At 31.9% G+C, this 14,034-nt stretch overlaps 1 protein-coding gene across 4 annotated transcripts in view; it reads left to right on the forward strand.

Annotated features, from left to right (window-relative positions):
- Nucleotides 1-14,034, forward strand: part of LOC106464344 (GPI inositol-deacylase-like) — a 151,206-nt gene that overhangs the window by 57,002 nt on the left and 80,170 nt on the right. For all 4 annotated transcript variants that reach the window (XM_022392034.1, XM_022392032.1, XM_022392033.1 and 1 more), the window contains exons 11-15: nt 575-742; nt 6,909-6,980; nt 8,830-8,891; nt 9,733-9,883; nt 13,302-13,524. In XM_022392034.1, coding sequence (XP_022247742.1) covers nt 575-742; nt 6,909-6,980; nt 8,830-8,891; nt 9,733-9,883; nt 13,302-13,524 — 676 coding nt within the window. The remainder of the gene's footprint in view (nt 1-574; nt 743-6,908; nt 6,981-8,829; nt 8,892-9,732; nt 9,884-13,301; nt 13,525-14,034) is intronic.

The following is a 14,034-nucleotide window of genomic DNA, read 5'->3' on the forward strand; positions in this document are numbered from 1 at the left end:
ACAAGAAATTCTCTAAAATTAACCTTATTTGCTTATACCAGAATTTTTTTTGTTATTTACACAACAGTACTTTCTCTGGACACAACGTAAATATCTGCCATTTTGTTTCTTTTGACACCATTGACTTGGAATTAGTGTTAAATGATTAATATTTTTCATGCATATCAATAAAGATACTACTTGAATACTTATTCTGATATTGACTTTTATGCTGTTACTTTACAATTTCACCTGAAAGCTTTATTTAAATGTTACTTTCATTTTGAAAAAATAAGTATTTTTCAGGCAGCCATTTCTGAAGTAAGAGTAAAACCACATAAGGTAATAGTTATAATTTTCAATGAAATAGTTTATAGCTATTGAGACTACAGTGAGAAAAGTAAATGAATTCAAATCTAGGGGAAAGCTGAAGTGTGAAAACTCCACATTTACTATTTCTTTATATCTTCTAATACAGTAGGTTCCTGTACAAGTGAGTTTTATCATTCACTGCTGACAGCCTTTACTTAAAATACATGGGTTTCTGTGGATTTTTAACTATCACTAATCATCAGGTTATAAAAATTTATTTTAGATAATTCAGGACCTTGCTGAAAGAGAAAAGATTCTTAAATATCATTTTCTCAGAAAGTATGGAGGAAAACATTTTGTTCGACAACCAAAACTCCACCGTCAACTCTTTCCTTCTTCGGGTACTTGGATTCTAAAGGAAGAACTTTCATGGCACTTCTACAAAAACAAGGTCAGTGTGATGATGGCTGTTAAGTTTTCAGAGCTTCTTGTGCTGTTCATTAAAATACGGCATGTTTATCAATATTTCCTGAAGACAATGAAAATACATATATTCCATCCAAAGTAATAGAAGTAGTTTGTAAAGTTATTTTAGAAATGTATAGTTTATATTTAGGACAGCAAAAATTTTATTGGTTCCTGAGTATGCACCATATAAAAGCATTGCATGGTGTGTTATAAAGCTAGATTCTAAAATATAGATGTTATCTAGAAAAATAGTGATAGATTGATTAAAGTAAGTCGTAAAAATATTGTATGGTATGGTTATAAAGTTAGTATGGGTACTTTAAATAACCCTTCTGGTAGTTGAAACAATATAGGGTAACTGGTGGATGGAACCACATTATGTTAATACAATAGTAAATTGACAAACAGTGATTTATAAACATAATGTAAATTATTTTATGTAGAGAACATACTACATGTTTCAACAGAACATTAGCCTGTCTTCCTCGAAAGAAGACATACTAATGTTCTGTTGAAATATACAGTATATTTTATGTTCTCTACTTAAAATAATTTTCATTATGCTTATAAATCACTGTTTGTCAGTTTACTAATCTAGGGTTAATTGTATAACATACAGGAAAAATACCTTGTATACATGGATAAGGATAAATGGGGTGGGGAGGTGCATTTTACTGTTTTCTGGAAATGGCATTATTTGGATGCCACACATGCAAATGTATAGTTTACATTACAAATGAAAAAAAAGTATTACTGAATATTGAGTATACATCCTGGAAAAGCATTTCATTGTGTGTCATAAAGATAGTTTAGAAAATAGAATTATTTTTATAAACGTACAGCATTAGTTATAGATATGTTATAACAATATCCTACAGTTGGTTGTAAAGTTAGTGTGGGTATTTGGAACAATCTATAGGATGAACTATATCACATACAGGCAAATTACTTTGCATGCTTAAGGGAAAATTGGGGAGGGAATGCATTCTACTGTTAACTGAAAATGGCACTATATGATTCCATACATGAAAACTAAGCTGTTAAATAAGCATAGATAGAACAGAATACTGTTATTCTGTTACTAGCAGTGGAAGAACAACATGGGATTGTGTTTGTAACAATAGATTCTGTTGATGAAATTGTACCATTAAAAAGGCTGCAATGCAGAAGCAATACTCTGGATGTACTGCTACAAGGACAACACCAGATGTGATTTTGCACAGCAATCACTGTCAGTGGCTTAGTTAGAAGGGTTTCAGCAGCCAATACCATTATACCTTGCTGCAATACTTCCCTGCTCTCAGTCTAGCTGAATATAGGTTACTGGTTATAGAGCTTTCTGAAGATGTAGGTCTACTACTAAATCAGAATAGTTTTGTAATTAAATAATAAAAACATAGTTTGGGGTGTTATTCATTGCAAATTATTTAAGACTTAAAGTCTTAGTTTAAAATAACTTTTTATTATTTTATTTCAGAATATTTGTTTCAAAAATATATTTTTGTAAGAAGAATTACATTGATTAGTTTCTTGTTTTGGTGCACTGTTTGGAATATTCTTATTTCATTATCATAAGTTAAAAATCATGAGAATATGTTTTGAAAAATCCTTATTTATGAACAAATACTTGTGTAAAAAAGAATTCTCATTGTAAAAGTTTTTTGGCTTTGAATCCTATGCATTTGACATTTGAAAAGGCTAAATTGTGATGTATTAAATGCAAATCCTTTTAAGGGAGAGCAAAAAATTGTTTTCAGTTACTGATATAAAAAGAAAACTGCACACAATTTTTATTCTATTAATCGTAAAATATAATCCATGGTTTTATACATATATCCAACTAAATTATAAGAGAATGCATACAAGTTTACGTGAAAGGTACCTGGCAATAAACCAAACATGTACAGCATGTACACATTTTGGTTTTGTAAAGTATCTTAATGCTTTCTGCCAGATGCAGCATAATATATTAGTGTTGAAATATGTATTACTTACCAATATAAAAAATGGTACCCAAATATGGTTAGATAATACTTATCTTTAAGTCAGATAATGAAAACTAAATTAGTATAGTAATCACATAATTCTCCAAGATCTGCCATAGCTTTCATACAGTTCTTAAAACAAGGCAAAGTTTTATAATAAGATAATTTTGAATATTAATTTTTATGCAGATTCTGTTATTATTTTTAGTTTTGCATTACATACTTGAGACATTCCACTTCTGATTCAAGATTTTAAACCCTCTCACAAGTGGGATAAACTTTACAGAAAAAGTATTTTCAAAAGTATATGCTTCATTTTAAGCTCATAGTTGAGTTTTATTTATGAGTAATTTAGCATATGTAATTGGAAAATATGACTGAGTTGAAAGAATTACACTAAATATTTTTTATGATGATTAGAAACCTCTGATAACACTGCTCCTTTGAGTTACTCTTGATGCGCTATTTCACAAGGTTATCAGTCTTAGTTTATCATTTACAGCATGTGCAGCATAAGATGATTCACTTACAGGATGAAATGATATATATATTGTGCTTAGGAAATATGTTGGATGAAGTAAGCTGTACGACCTGATGAAGAGCTCTAGTTCAAAACATCATCCTCTTAAAATAAAAATATAAAAAACTTGGCAATAGTTTAACCTGTTCTTTAATTTCTATATCTTTGTCACCCATGCAGTTAGCTATATATATTTCTTTTTTGAAAAATTAGATGGGAATAAGACCCAAAAAGTGCATTGATTACTGAATTTCCTTATCAACATAATAGTTTCCACATTGTGTATTTTCCGGGATTAATATACAAGGAAACATACTAACTGATCAGATAGGCCTACATACAAATTAGGTTCTTTTAAGTAATTCTAATCTATATGACAGGATGGAATGGTAAATTGTTTTATGAACAGCATGCAAAATGCTATTGTTTTTCATTCTATGTTCATACAGTAATTTCCAGGCTTCAAGTCACTGTCAAAACTGTATCAAAATGGTGTAACAAATGGCGTGTCACCCTCAATCCCACCAAAACACAAGCTGTCTCGTTTCACAAGAAAATAAACAAGTTCAGGAAAAAATTTAGAAATTTTAAGTTACAACTAAATAATATAACAGTCAAATTCTTTAACAACATTAAGTTTTTAGGTTTAACCTTTTCTTATAACAATAGTTGTTGTCCAAAAAGCCCCGAAGGGACTTGTTAGTTATAATAACCTAAATTACTGACAAGTTAGTTAGTTAGTAGTTGTACATGTATATAATATTATGTATGGATGAAATATGTCTGATTATTGCTTTTCAGTTTTGAATGATGATTAAAAATACATAAATATATATATATAAATGAATCTTTCAACTAAAAAAGAAGCAGTTGACTATGTTAGTGAAGATAAAAAAGTAAAAACATACTGCTGTTTTAACTTTGCTTAAAGGGAGCGATTCATAGACAAATTATATCCTAAAACATGAATAAAATGGTGCTTCATCAAATCACTTTCAATTGAAAGTTGAAAATACATTTAAAATGTATCATCCCAAAACTCCATGAATATTTTTTGTTTAAGTGTTGTTGATTTTTCACAAAAATTATCAATGTTTCTTTACAATTTCTCCACTCAAAACTGTGACATCTCACAAAAATGTTAATTTTGAGGACAATCAACATCAGTTGTACTACATTTATTAAAGTTATGTTTGCTTTAACATTGGCTTTACTTTCAAATATAAACAGGTTTCTCAAGTGTCAGCTATTTATTTTACAGTTCTTTCTGCCTGTTGCCTTGTATATGGCACCACCAAAGTTGAGACATCAAACTATATATACATATATATACGCCCTCACAACATTATTTGTGGTGCCTTGCATTTCACATGTGCCATCAAGCTGAATGCTAGTTTAAGTTTTAATGTTCAATTTACAAGGCTCGCATATTTTTTCTGCAGCTACAGTATCAAAGACTTGTCTACTATATCACAAAAATAGCCAGAAAACTTTCCATAACAATTCAAAACATGCTTGAGAATCTTGCATCAAAAAGCAGCAGACAACTCAGTATTATTTTAAAAATAGTAAATACCATGAATAAATGAAAAATGTTGAACTTCTTGCATTTCTTTACAATATAGACCATTAAGTTATTTGCTTGCCAGCACCCACCCTGAGAAATATATAGTTTCAGGCCATGGCATTGTATTTGATAGCCTTGTGAATACATTCAGACTTTTGGATTAATGTATGATGTGATGATGTTCATACATGTTTTGTAAAAAAGTTTTTTCTATTACTTGAAGACTTACATTCATAGTTTCTGGAGGTTTTTTTTTGTACAAATTAAGTTAATATGATTGAATTACCCCAAAGCTATATATATATATATATATGTGTGTGTGTGTGTATGTATTAACATAGCCCTAATGAAGCCCCAATGGCAAAATACTTGCTCAACTAGACTGTTATTTTATTTGAAGTAATAGGTTGTTTTCTGAATCTTTTTAGGTGCTTAAGCCTGTAATATGGTCATTAATATGTATGTGTTATTTGTGTGTATATAAATATATACATTTATTTTCCCTTGGGATTTTTCTCAATTAAAACAAAACATTTAATTTTGTACCTTTAACTTAACTGAAGAATATTTGCAGTATGCAAGATGATAAAAGTTTATAAAAATTAAGATTATGTCCAGTATATGTTTTAGAAAAGTCTGATGGAGTTATCATATGTTTTTGAATCCCTTTTCAACTACTTTATATTTTAATTTTTAAATTTACTGGCTATAGACTGGATTTTTATGTTAATGTTTTCTTTGTTTTTCCTTTATTTTTAGCAGATGGTTAATTTAGTAAATTTTTTTCAAAGTTTATCTTATTGTTTTCAGCTTTAATGAACTATTGTAAATTTAATGACTCATTAGATACAAAATCTTCTTTGTAGTTTATTACACAACTGTAAAAGTAATGTTAATATAAAAGTACAGATGTTTGTTCGAGATATATGTTAGAAATTTGCATTTTCTATCACCTAACCTCTGGCCATCCACTTGGCCTGTGACTACACAGGCTAAAGCTCTTACTCTCTCATTGTTATTCATTTGAAAGGTAGTGATTTGGAAGTGGTGCAGATGATGTCTGAAATTGACCTCTTTTGGTGGGCTTACATAAATTGTGACATAGAGTTCTCTTATTGTGTGATTATAAAAACATTAAAGGCTTGAAATTTTAACATTTTGAAAAAAAAAAGGAATATCTCTAGTGTTGAGTTATATTGATAAAGCAAAAGAAGGCATGACTCAAACATGGGAAAAAACTCTACTACACAACTGATTATATGCTTTTCACTGAAGTAACCCAAAATCACAGTGGTCCATTACTGCTAAAGTAGAATCCTCCATTGGAAGTATAAATAAGATAATTCACTTGGACCAAGTTCTACAAAAATAATGCAGAAGCCATGTTCACATGCTTAATGTGGCAGAACTATCTTAATCTGTAAATATTTTGGTCTAGGGTGTTTTGATTAGGTGGCTGTAATTGTATAAGATATTTTGGTTTGCTGTGTATCTATATATAGGTTAAATTTGGAAAGATTTATTATAATGGATGATACTGCCATTCACATCACATTGTTAGAACCAATAATTACATTGCAGAGGAAACAATTAGACATATTGAGTACCTAGTCCAGTCTTTTCACAGACCTTGGTTATGTTGAACAAGCTATGGTCATTCTGTATTGTGCTCTCCAGCAAACTGTAATCATGTCATTAACCTGGCAAGGCATAACTTAACAGTTTTACATTAACGTATCAATCAACTTGTTACTGAACAAGACATCATAGAATTGGGGTAGTACACATGTTTAAATGTTTAATTATCCTGAGGTTCCAGTTCTTACTCATCATCCATTTTTTAATACTACAGAACTGATTGCCACTAAAACATTTCTCGTCTAGCCGTGATTAAAATTAATGAAGTTCTTCAGGACTCAGTGTTCCTCCTTCTGTATATGGTAGTTGAGACGAGCATATACTGCTCTAATGTGTGCTGTTTTACATGTATATTCCAACTGATTCAGGAATGAAAGTTTTCTAGGAAATATTAGGATATTTTCTAGTAGATTTCTCAATCATTTTTTGTATTATTTAGGTCCTGTCATATAACTTCATCTTACTGCCACTGTTTGAAGATGAAACAATTATTGTTGTTAGTGATGGATTGGTAAGTAGGAACCTGTGTGAAGAAGCTGTCATTGATGAATTAATGTTTAATTGCTTACCCTATGTCTCTTCTATTTAAATTAATGTGTTTAATTCTTAGCTGCATAGAAAATGCTACATGGATAAGAAGGCTTGTATTGTGTATGAAAATATGTACTGGTGGTTTGCCAAGAATGGAACTAGTACAGAAAGGTCTCATAAAAACACAAGAAAATGTTTCAGGCTTGTTTCATCTTGTGTGTTACTCTACAGCAAACATACATGTACATTATATATTTTAAGATAAACTGCTTTGTATGTTGAATAAGAAAAATACTTTTCCATGTTATAAGTATATTTTTGTTTGATTTATTCAAAGTATTAAAGTGCTTAATGAAAAAGTCCTTAGAATAAAAAGTGATGCAGGGAGTTTTTTTATAATAAAAACAAAACAGCCTTTGCTAATTATCAAATATTAAGAGAGCAAAACATCATATTAAGAAGCATTTAGTCATGTGAAAAATAGATAACTTTGTTTCTTGTAAAATTGTCACAGCTTTTTTAATTAATCTTATGTTTTCTTAGGTATTATGTAGTTCTTTAGCTTTATTATTTATGGAGATATACAAATTATGAATTGTATATTATGTAATTGAAAAATTTATATGGCAAGCAACATATTTTATTTGACATACCCTTTTAAAGACCTTATAGGGAGATTGGCTTTTTATCTTTAAAAATGAGTATTTTGATTAAATGAAAAAGTACACTTTCTTCACTGATTTGCTAAAACCTTTCTCCAAGTTACCCTTATGTATGAAATACACTATGCAATGTTTAATGTTTTATATATCTTTTCATTTATGAATTACAAAAAAAAATCATTATTGTATTCGTGGACAAAGTCAAAATCAAGAGATGATGTACATGTCTTCAAAGTTTTGCCATTACAGTCAATACAATAGACAAGCTTCCACAGTCAGATTTGATGGGTTTAATATTTTTAAGGCTAGTTTAAGCCATACTGCAGACTTGCAGCTATATATACTCCATAATATTAAATTTTGTTGACCCTGATCACGCTGCCTCATGGGATGTTTACAAGACTACTTGTGTAATATCCTCCCACCGGTTTTACTGGCAGGTAACAACACACTGTGTCAGGGCTCAGGGGATTTTGGGCAAGACCATGTCAGTCTTTTTGATTACCTGAGTGAGAATAGTCATGTCCAATATCCAAGAAGCTGCCGTGGTAGTGATGTTTTCCAATGTTTAGCTACAGGGTAGATATGTACAGATTTTAAGTGAAGTTGCTGACAAACCAGGCGACTATTATTAGAATTGAAAATTAAGTGTAACCTGAGTGAGAATTGTCATGTCCAATATCCAAGAAGCTGCCGTGGTAGTGACGTTTTCCAATGTTTAGCTACAGGGTAGATATGTACAGATTTTAAGTGAAGTTGCTGACAAACCTGGCAACTATTATTAGAATTGAGAATTAAGTGTAATAAATAGTGTGAAACTGTGAAGGGAATAAAAAAAAACTTATAAATTCATATACAAATGATGAACAGATAAAGTAAGAATTATGTTTCTCACTCTCCTTTTTATTTGGGGGGTGCCCCTTGCCCCCCCCCTGCAGACACCCAGGATTTCCCGCTTGTAGGATAGTGGTAAGTCTGTGGATTTACAATGCTAAAATCAGGGGGTTCGATTCCTCTCGGTGGACACAGTAGATAGCCTAATGTGGCTTCGCTATAAAAACACACACATACATACACATTAACTCTTTCTTTTTAAAGTAAGGCCTGACTACTTTTTCTTTTTCTTTATATTTATACATTGACATTTAATTATAACTTATTTGATAGGTTAAAGAGGATTGGGTGTTTGCTTGTTCAGCAGTGACCAAAGGAAATGACACAATATTATGGTAAGTCAATTGTAATGCATTTGTTACTTTTACTGCACATGAACAATTCTTTTATTTTATTTTAAATTGAAATCAGTTTATTACTCTATCAAAAGGTTTTCTTCTATCTGTTTTGGAGTGGTCTTTTACCAATCTGTTAAGTTTTACAATTTAAGGAATTAAAATATTGTTTCATTATTAGACTTTCTTTTTTCCCTTGTGATGTATATTTGTGATGATATTCTCTTGTACTTTAGTTTTATGTTGAGTAACAATTTTAACATATTTTTTTACATTAAACAAAATGTAATTTTGGCATTTTAACAAAAGCTGATTGTCTTATCTTTTTTAATGATCTGTAGAGCATCATAGTGTTTCTTTTGTTTGCTATTTTTTGGGGGAACATTATGATTAACATTCCATTAATGAAATACTAATAAAGTTTGTGTTGTGTTTCAAAATGTACATGATATAAATGCTTTGTGTTTAAAATGCTTCAAAAGACACAAAGTATTTTTGAATTTACCAAACATGGTTCTGAGGAAGTAGAACATAAAAAGCTATAAAAGTCTGAATAATTAAACTTCTCACTTTTAATGTTGATAGTATGCTAAAATAAAAAAAACAATGTTAGCAAATCTTCCAGTGATTTTACGTCTTATTAGATTTGGACCTAATAAATTATTAGTTTTCTTCTAGAACTGATATACATGTATGTCCTCTCTTTAATTGTTGGTAATTTTTAAATCCTACAGCAAAAGAAAGATCTTAGGTGTGTTTTCAGTAATCTGCAAAGCCACATATAAATATATATATTTTACCTTTATTGGAGTGATTTTAAAGTTAACTTTAATTATTTCAGTGAAGAAGGAGAGAACTTATCAAACAAAGGAGAGTTAATTTTGTCTAGAGAAAGGAAGACTGAGAAAAAATATATTCAGTATCCTGCCAAAGATCTTCTTATGAAGGGTCACAGCCATCTTTTAGTGCAAATCTCACCATCAAATAAAATGGTACTCTAAAGTGTATTTCAAGTTTATATTAGGCATAAGTCACAATCGAATCATTACATTTTGGTGTCTTCTATTTAGCACTAGAGGTTAATTATTTCTTCTTGTATAAAACAATCTTTATAACTTAAAAATGTAACAAATAAAGAGTAATTTATTTAAAGCTATAACTATAAACAATAGATCTAATAAGAAAATTTTGTAATTTAGTATTTAAAACTACAATTTATAGACTTTCATTATAATGAAAGCACACTATGATTTCCATAGTTCTGTAGTGTTCGTGTGTCGCATTAACTGTAAATGTTACTTTGGTTTTGTGTTTATTGTATTGTTTAGACATAATGCAAAATTTTAATATGTTACAACTGTACACAAAGTTGTTATTGTTCCTACAATGTACCTGATCCCACAGTCAAGTGAAATCAAAAAGATTATTTCACAGCAGTAGCAACATATAAATACCTGTGTGATGCAGAACATTGTGAACCCCTGAATTTTCTGTTATTTGTCTTTTATACATAAGAATAAATCTAGCAGTCAGGATATTGAATTCACCAACAGACTGCTTTTTTGAGGTAAAACACATCTCAATTAATTCAAACTACAAACTATATATATTAACACAAGTTTTAAGAAAGAGAAGTGTAATAAAAAGCTGATAAAACTTTTGTTAGAATAAGTTGTTTTTTTCTCCTAAACTAAAATACTGCTTTTGTAGTAGTAGGAATATAAAAGTGCTTTAACACTGTACTTTCGCTAGTCACTTATACACACGATACATTTTTGTTATTGAGAGCATTTCCACACTTCCATTCATAACTGTTTTGGTTCACACGGTCACAATTCACTATATCTGCCTTCTGCAGTTTATTACAAATAAGCCAATAAGACTCATGCTTTGCTCCTCATTTTTCAACTTATACCCACACCTTACACTTCATTTTATAATTCTGCCTTTGTCCCTGATATAGACAGGTCCATCTATCAAAAGCAAATAGTTATATTTTTCTTGAATGTGATTTATTAGTACTTTTGATAGATGTTTAAGTTCCATGACACCCACTCTCTGTCAAATCTAGAATTGTCAAATGCTTAAGTATAGAGTTTACTGCATAAACAAGGCTGAGCTGCCTTCTCCTTAAACCTGTTTAAGTTAGCACAATGTACTTCTTCACACACACAGTAGAAAATGAGTCGTATTTGAAAGTCTGTACAGTAGCTTGCAGCAGCAGAATTAGCAGTATACTTACAGGAAAATATTCTGGTCAGGGCATTCCATGAAGAAACAAGGTCTTACCATGCAGTGAGATAATCCATCTGCATTTCTATGTTGTGGGTCTGGGTGATGAACTATAAAAAAGTCATGTTCTTGCAATATCACTATCCACCAAGCCCTTACAGAACTGGTCTGTCCACTAAACTCTTTGGTCAAGCAGTTTGCTGTGTTTCTCCAACCCAGTGGCCAAGGCTGTCTTTGAGCTCTGTCAGTTTTCTGGAGCATTTTACACAGCATTCACAACTTGGAGCAGGTCATCCCACCCTATTGACTTGATGGCTGGTACCAATAACCTTGCTTACTTTGATACTCAGCATAGTGCTGACATTGTGGATTGGCTGATATGTGTCAAGTCATTTGCTGAAACTGATAACTCTGCCATCTTTGCTCCTTGGGTAGTTCCTTTGCCAATGCCCCACTAGTCTACAAGGAAAGAAGATGCTTTGCTCTTTCCATCCTGGATGATGTTCAAGTGGAAACAACAACCTTAGCTGTGGCATGTATTCCATGGGCAAAACTTGTAGTGGCATGTACTGTATGGGCATTTTTTCCTGTGTTACATACCCTGTGGATGGATCTTGCTGTCGCACGTACCCCCATGAGGAGAATTTGCTGTGGTACATAATCCATCTAAGGACCTTGCTGCAAAGCCCTATACACTCACTGGAGACCATTGTAGCTGCATTGCAGTGCTAGAATTTGTGGATAGCTGGTTGTTATCCGTTTGGGCAAAATGGTTGATTTTAACTTGACGAGGCGGAGGTGCCTGTATAATGCCATCCAACATCGGAATGGCCACTACAACTTCCACGACAGGTATCTTTCTCTCCTTCAAGCATTTGAATGCCACAATAAACTTATCAACCAGGATATTATCTTGACTTGTAAAGACAATTCCCATGAAATTGGTGTAGATTGTCACTGCTGATCCTTTTCTCAGTCTTGAACATGGCCTGAAAAATCTGCTTCTCCACTGGTTTGGATCAGCTATATAGCTTGTACATGACTGTCTCCTGGTCCTCCAGGTGTTCAATGCTCAACAGAGTCAAGGGCCAGACCTAGACCACATAAACTTAGGGTCATGTATTAGACAGCCTGTTCCCATGTCCATCCATTTCAGGCAGTTACCTGCTGAAACACTGAAGGAACATGTTCAGGTCCTCTTACGCCATTCTCTTGAACAAATATTGTTGAAATCTGTTGGCCTGTGCAGATGGCAAAAGCCTAGCCTTCCCAGGACCCCTGCCCAGACAAAAGCTGCTAACAGAGACTCTGACACCCAAATGACTTGCATAACCCCAGATATCACAAGCTGCCATCAAGGTTGCAGGGACTTTTTCAGTCCTGAAAAGTATATCGCCCCATTGTTCATGGTCTCTACCAGCTGATGCCTGATGTATCACCCGTTGGGAGAAAAAAACTCTGACTGGTGGAGATTGTCCACCAATGGAATGTCCAGCCTTTCTCCATTGGTTGCCAGTCACAGAACTAAAACTTGATGATCATAAATATGATCTTTACTAGAAAATATCCTTGTAGAACTGAACCAAGAAAGCTTGCCTGAATTCAACATTGTAAGCATTGTTTTTTTACCAATTGAGAGTGTTACCTCATGACTCACAGCATTCATCAGCTGTAACATACAGGCATAATCACTTCAGCCAGCAAATGATATTAGTCTGTGATCCTCCAATATAGAGGCTAGATGTTACTGCAGAATTCCCTCAGGTAGAATAGACATCATATACTATAGAAAACTAAGAAACACAGCAAGTAGAACAAGACAAACTCAGCAGTTTTATGGACAACATGTTTATACCACAACTGTATAGAAACTAGATAAATGAAAATTTTTGAAAATTCATATGTATCACTAAAGCAGGTAGAAAATATAATATACCTGCGTATTACAATATTATGCTTAGTATGGCATCACTAAAATATCCCTTCACTGGCTAAAATATGGTCAATGTTTTTGAGGTTATACATGTTATCTGATTATTTATATTTCAAAATATAAGTAATAATAATCAGTTATTAGTGCTTAAACCTTTTGATTGTAGGAGGTTTTAGTGCTTGAATTTTTACATCGGTATTATTGATGAAATATGTTTATCTATTAATCACTGCTTGTATCTTCAGGTTGATGTGATTGGAGAGAGGTACAAAGAAATTTCTCGAAACAAGACAGTAAGACTTCCTTCAGTTATGAGGAACTTTCTAAACTTTGGTCCTACACAACTACTAACTATTCCATTATCTGAAGGAGCAATTTTCTACAAAATGTTTTTGTCTGGGCTTCAAGAACTGTGGCAAGCATATTCTGTCATTATTGAAACACGAATCTGTCGAGGAGGTGCTCATGGTAGGTATACATATACTTTTAGTTAAAACTGTATAAACATGTCACATACTTATTAAGAAATCTTTATGTATTTTAAGACTTGCTTTGTGAGGATTATGCTTGTATACATTGAAGAAGAAAATGTTATTTCTTTCAAAATTGCCCCTTACTGGCTCAGTGGCAAACACAAAGCTACACAGTAGGTTATCCATGGTGTGCCCACCATGGGTATCAAAACCTGTTTTTTAGCATTATAAGCCTATATAATTATTAGTGAGTAATTTTTTTAACCCTATCCATATGGGTCACAGGTTAAAGGCCATGTCATTGCATTTGTTGACTTGCATTCAAAATTTTATAAAACTACTATTTCATGAATTTATGTCAATAAGTTTGGTATCAAACTGTGCATTATAATTCAAGTTTTAGTATTATACATTACTCAATTTTTAATTTAAAAGTAACTATTAAAAAAATCCAGTTAAACATCAATTTTTGTGTGTCATGTGGTATGTTGAATGCAGCACTGTT

The sequence above is a fragment of the Limulus polyphemus genome, unplaced genomic scaffold (genome assembly GCF_000517525.1).
Source record: "Limulus polyphemus unplaced genomic scaffold, Limulus_polyphemus-2.1.2 Scaffold1623, whole genome shotgun sequence".
NCBI classification, from domain to species: Eukaryota; Metazoa; Arthropoda; class Merostomata; order Xiphosura; family Limulidae; genus Limulus; species Limulus polyphemus.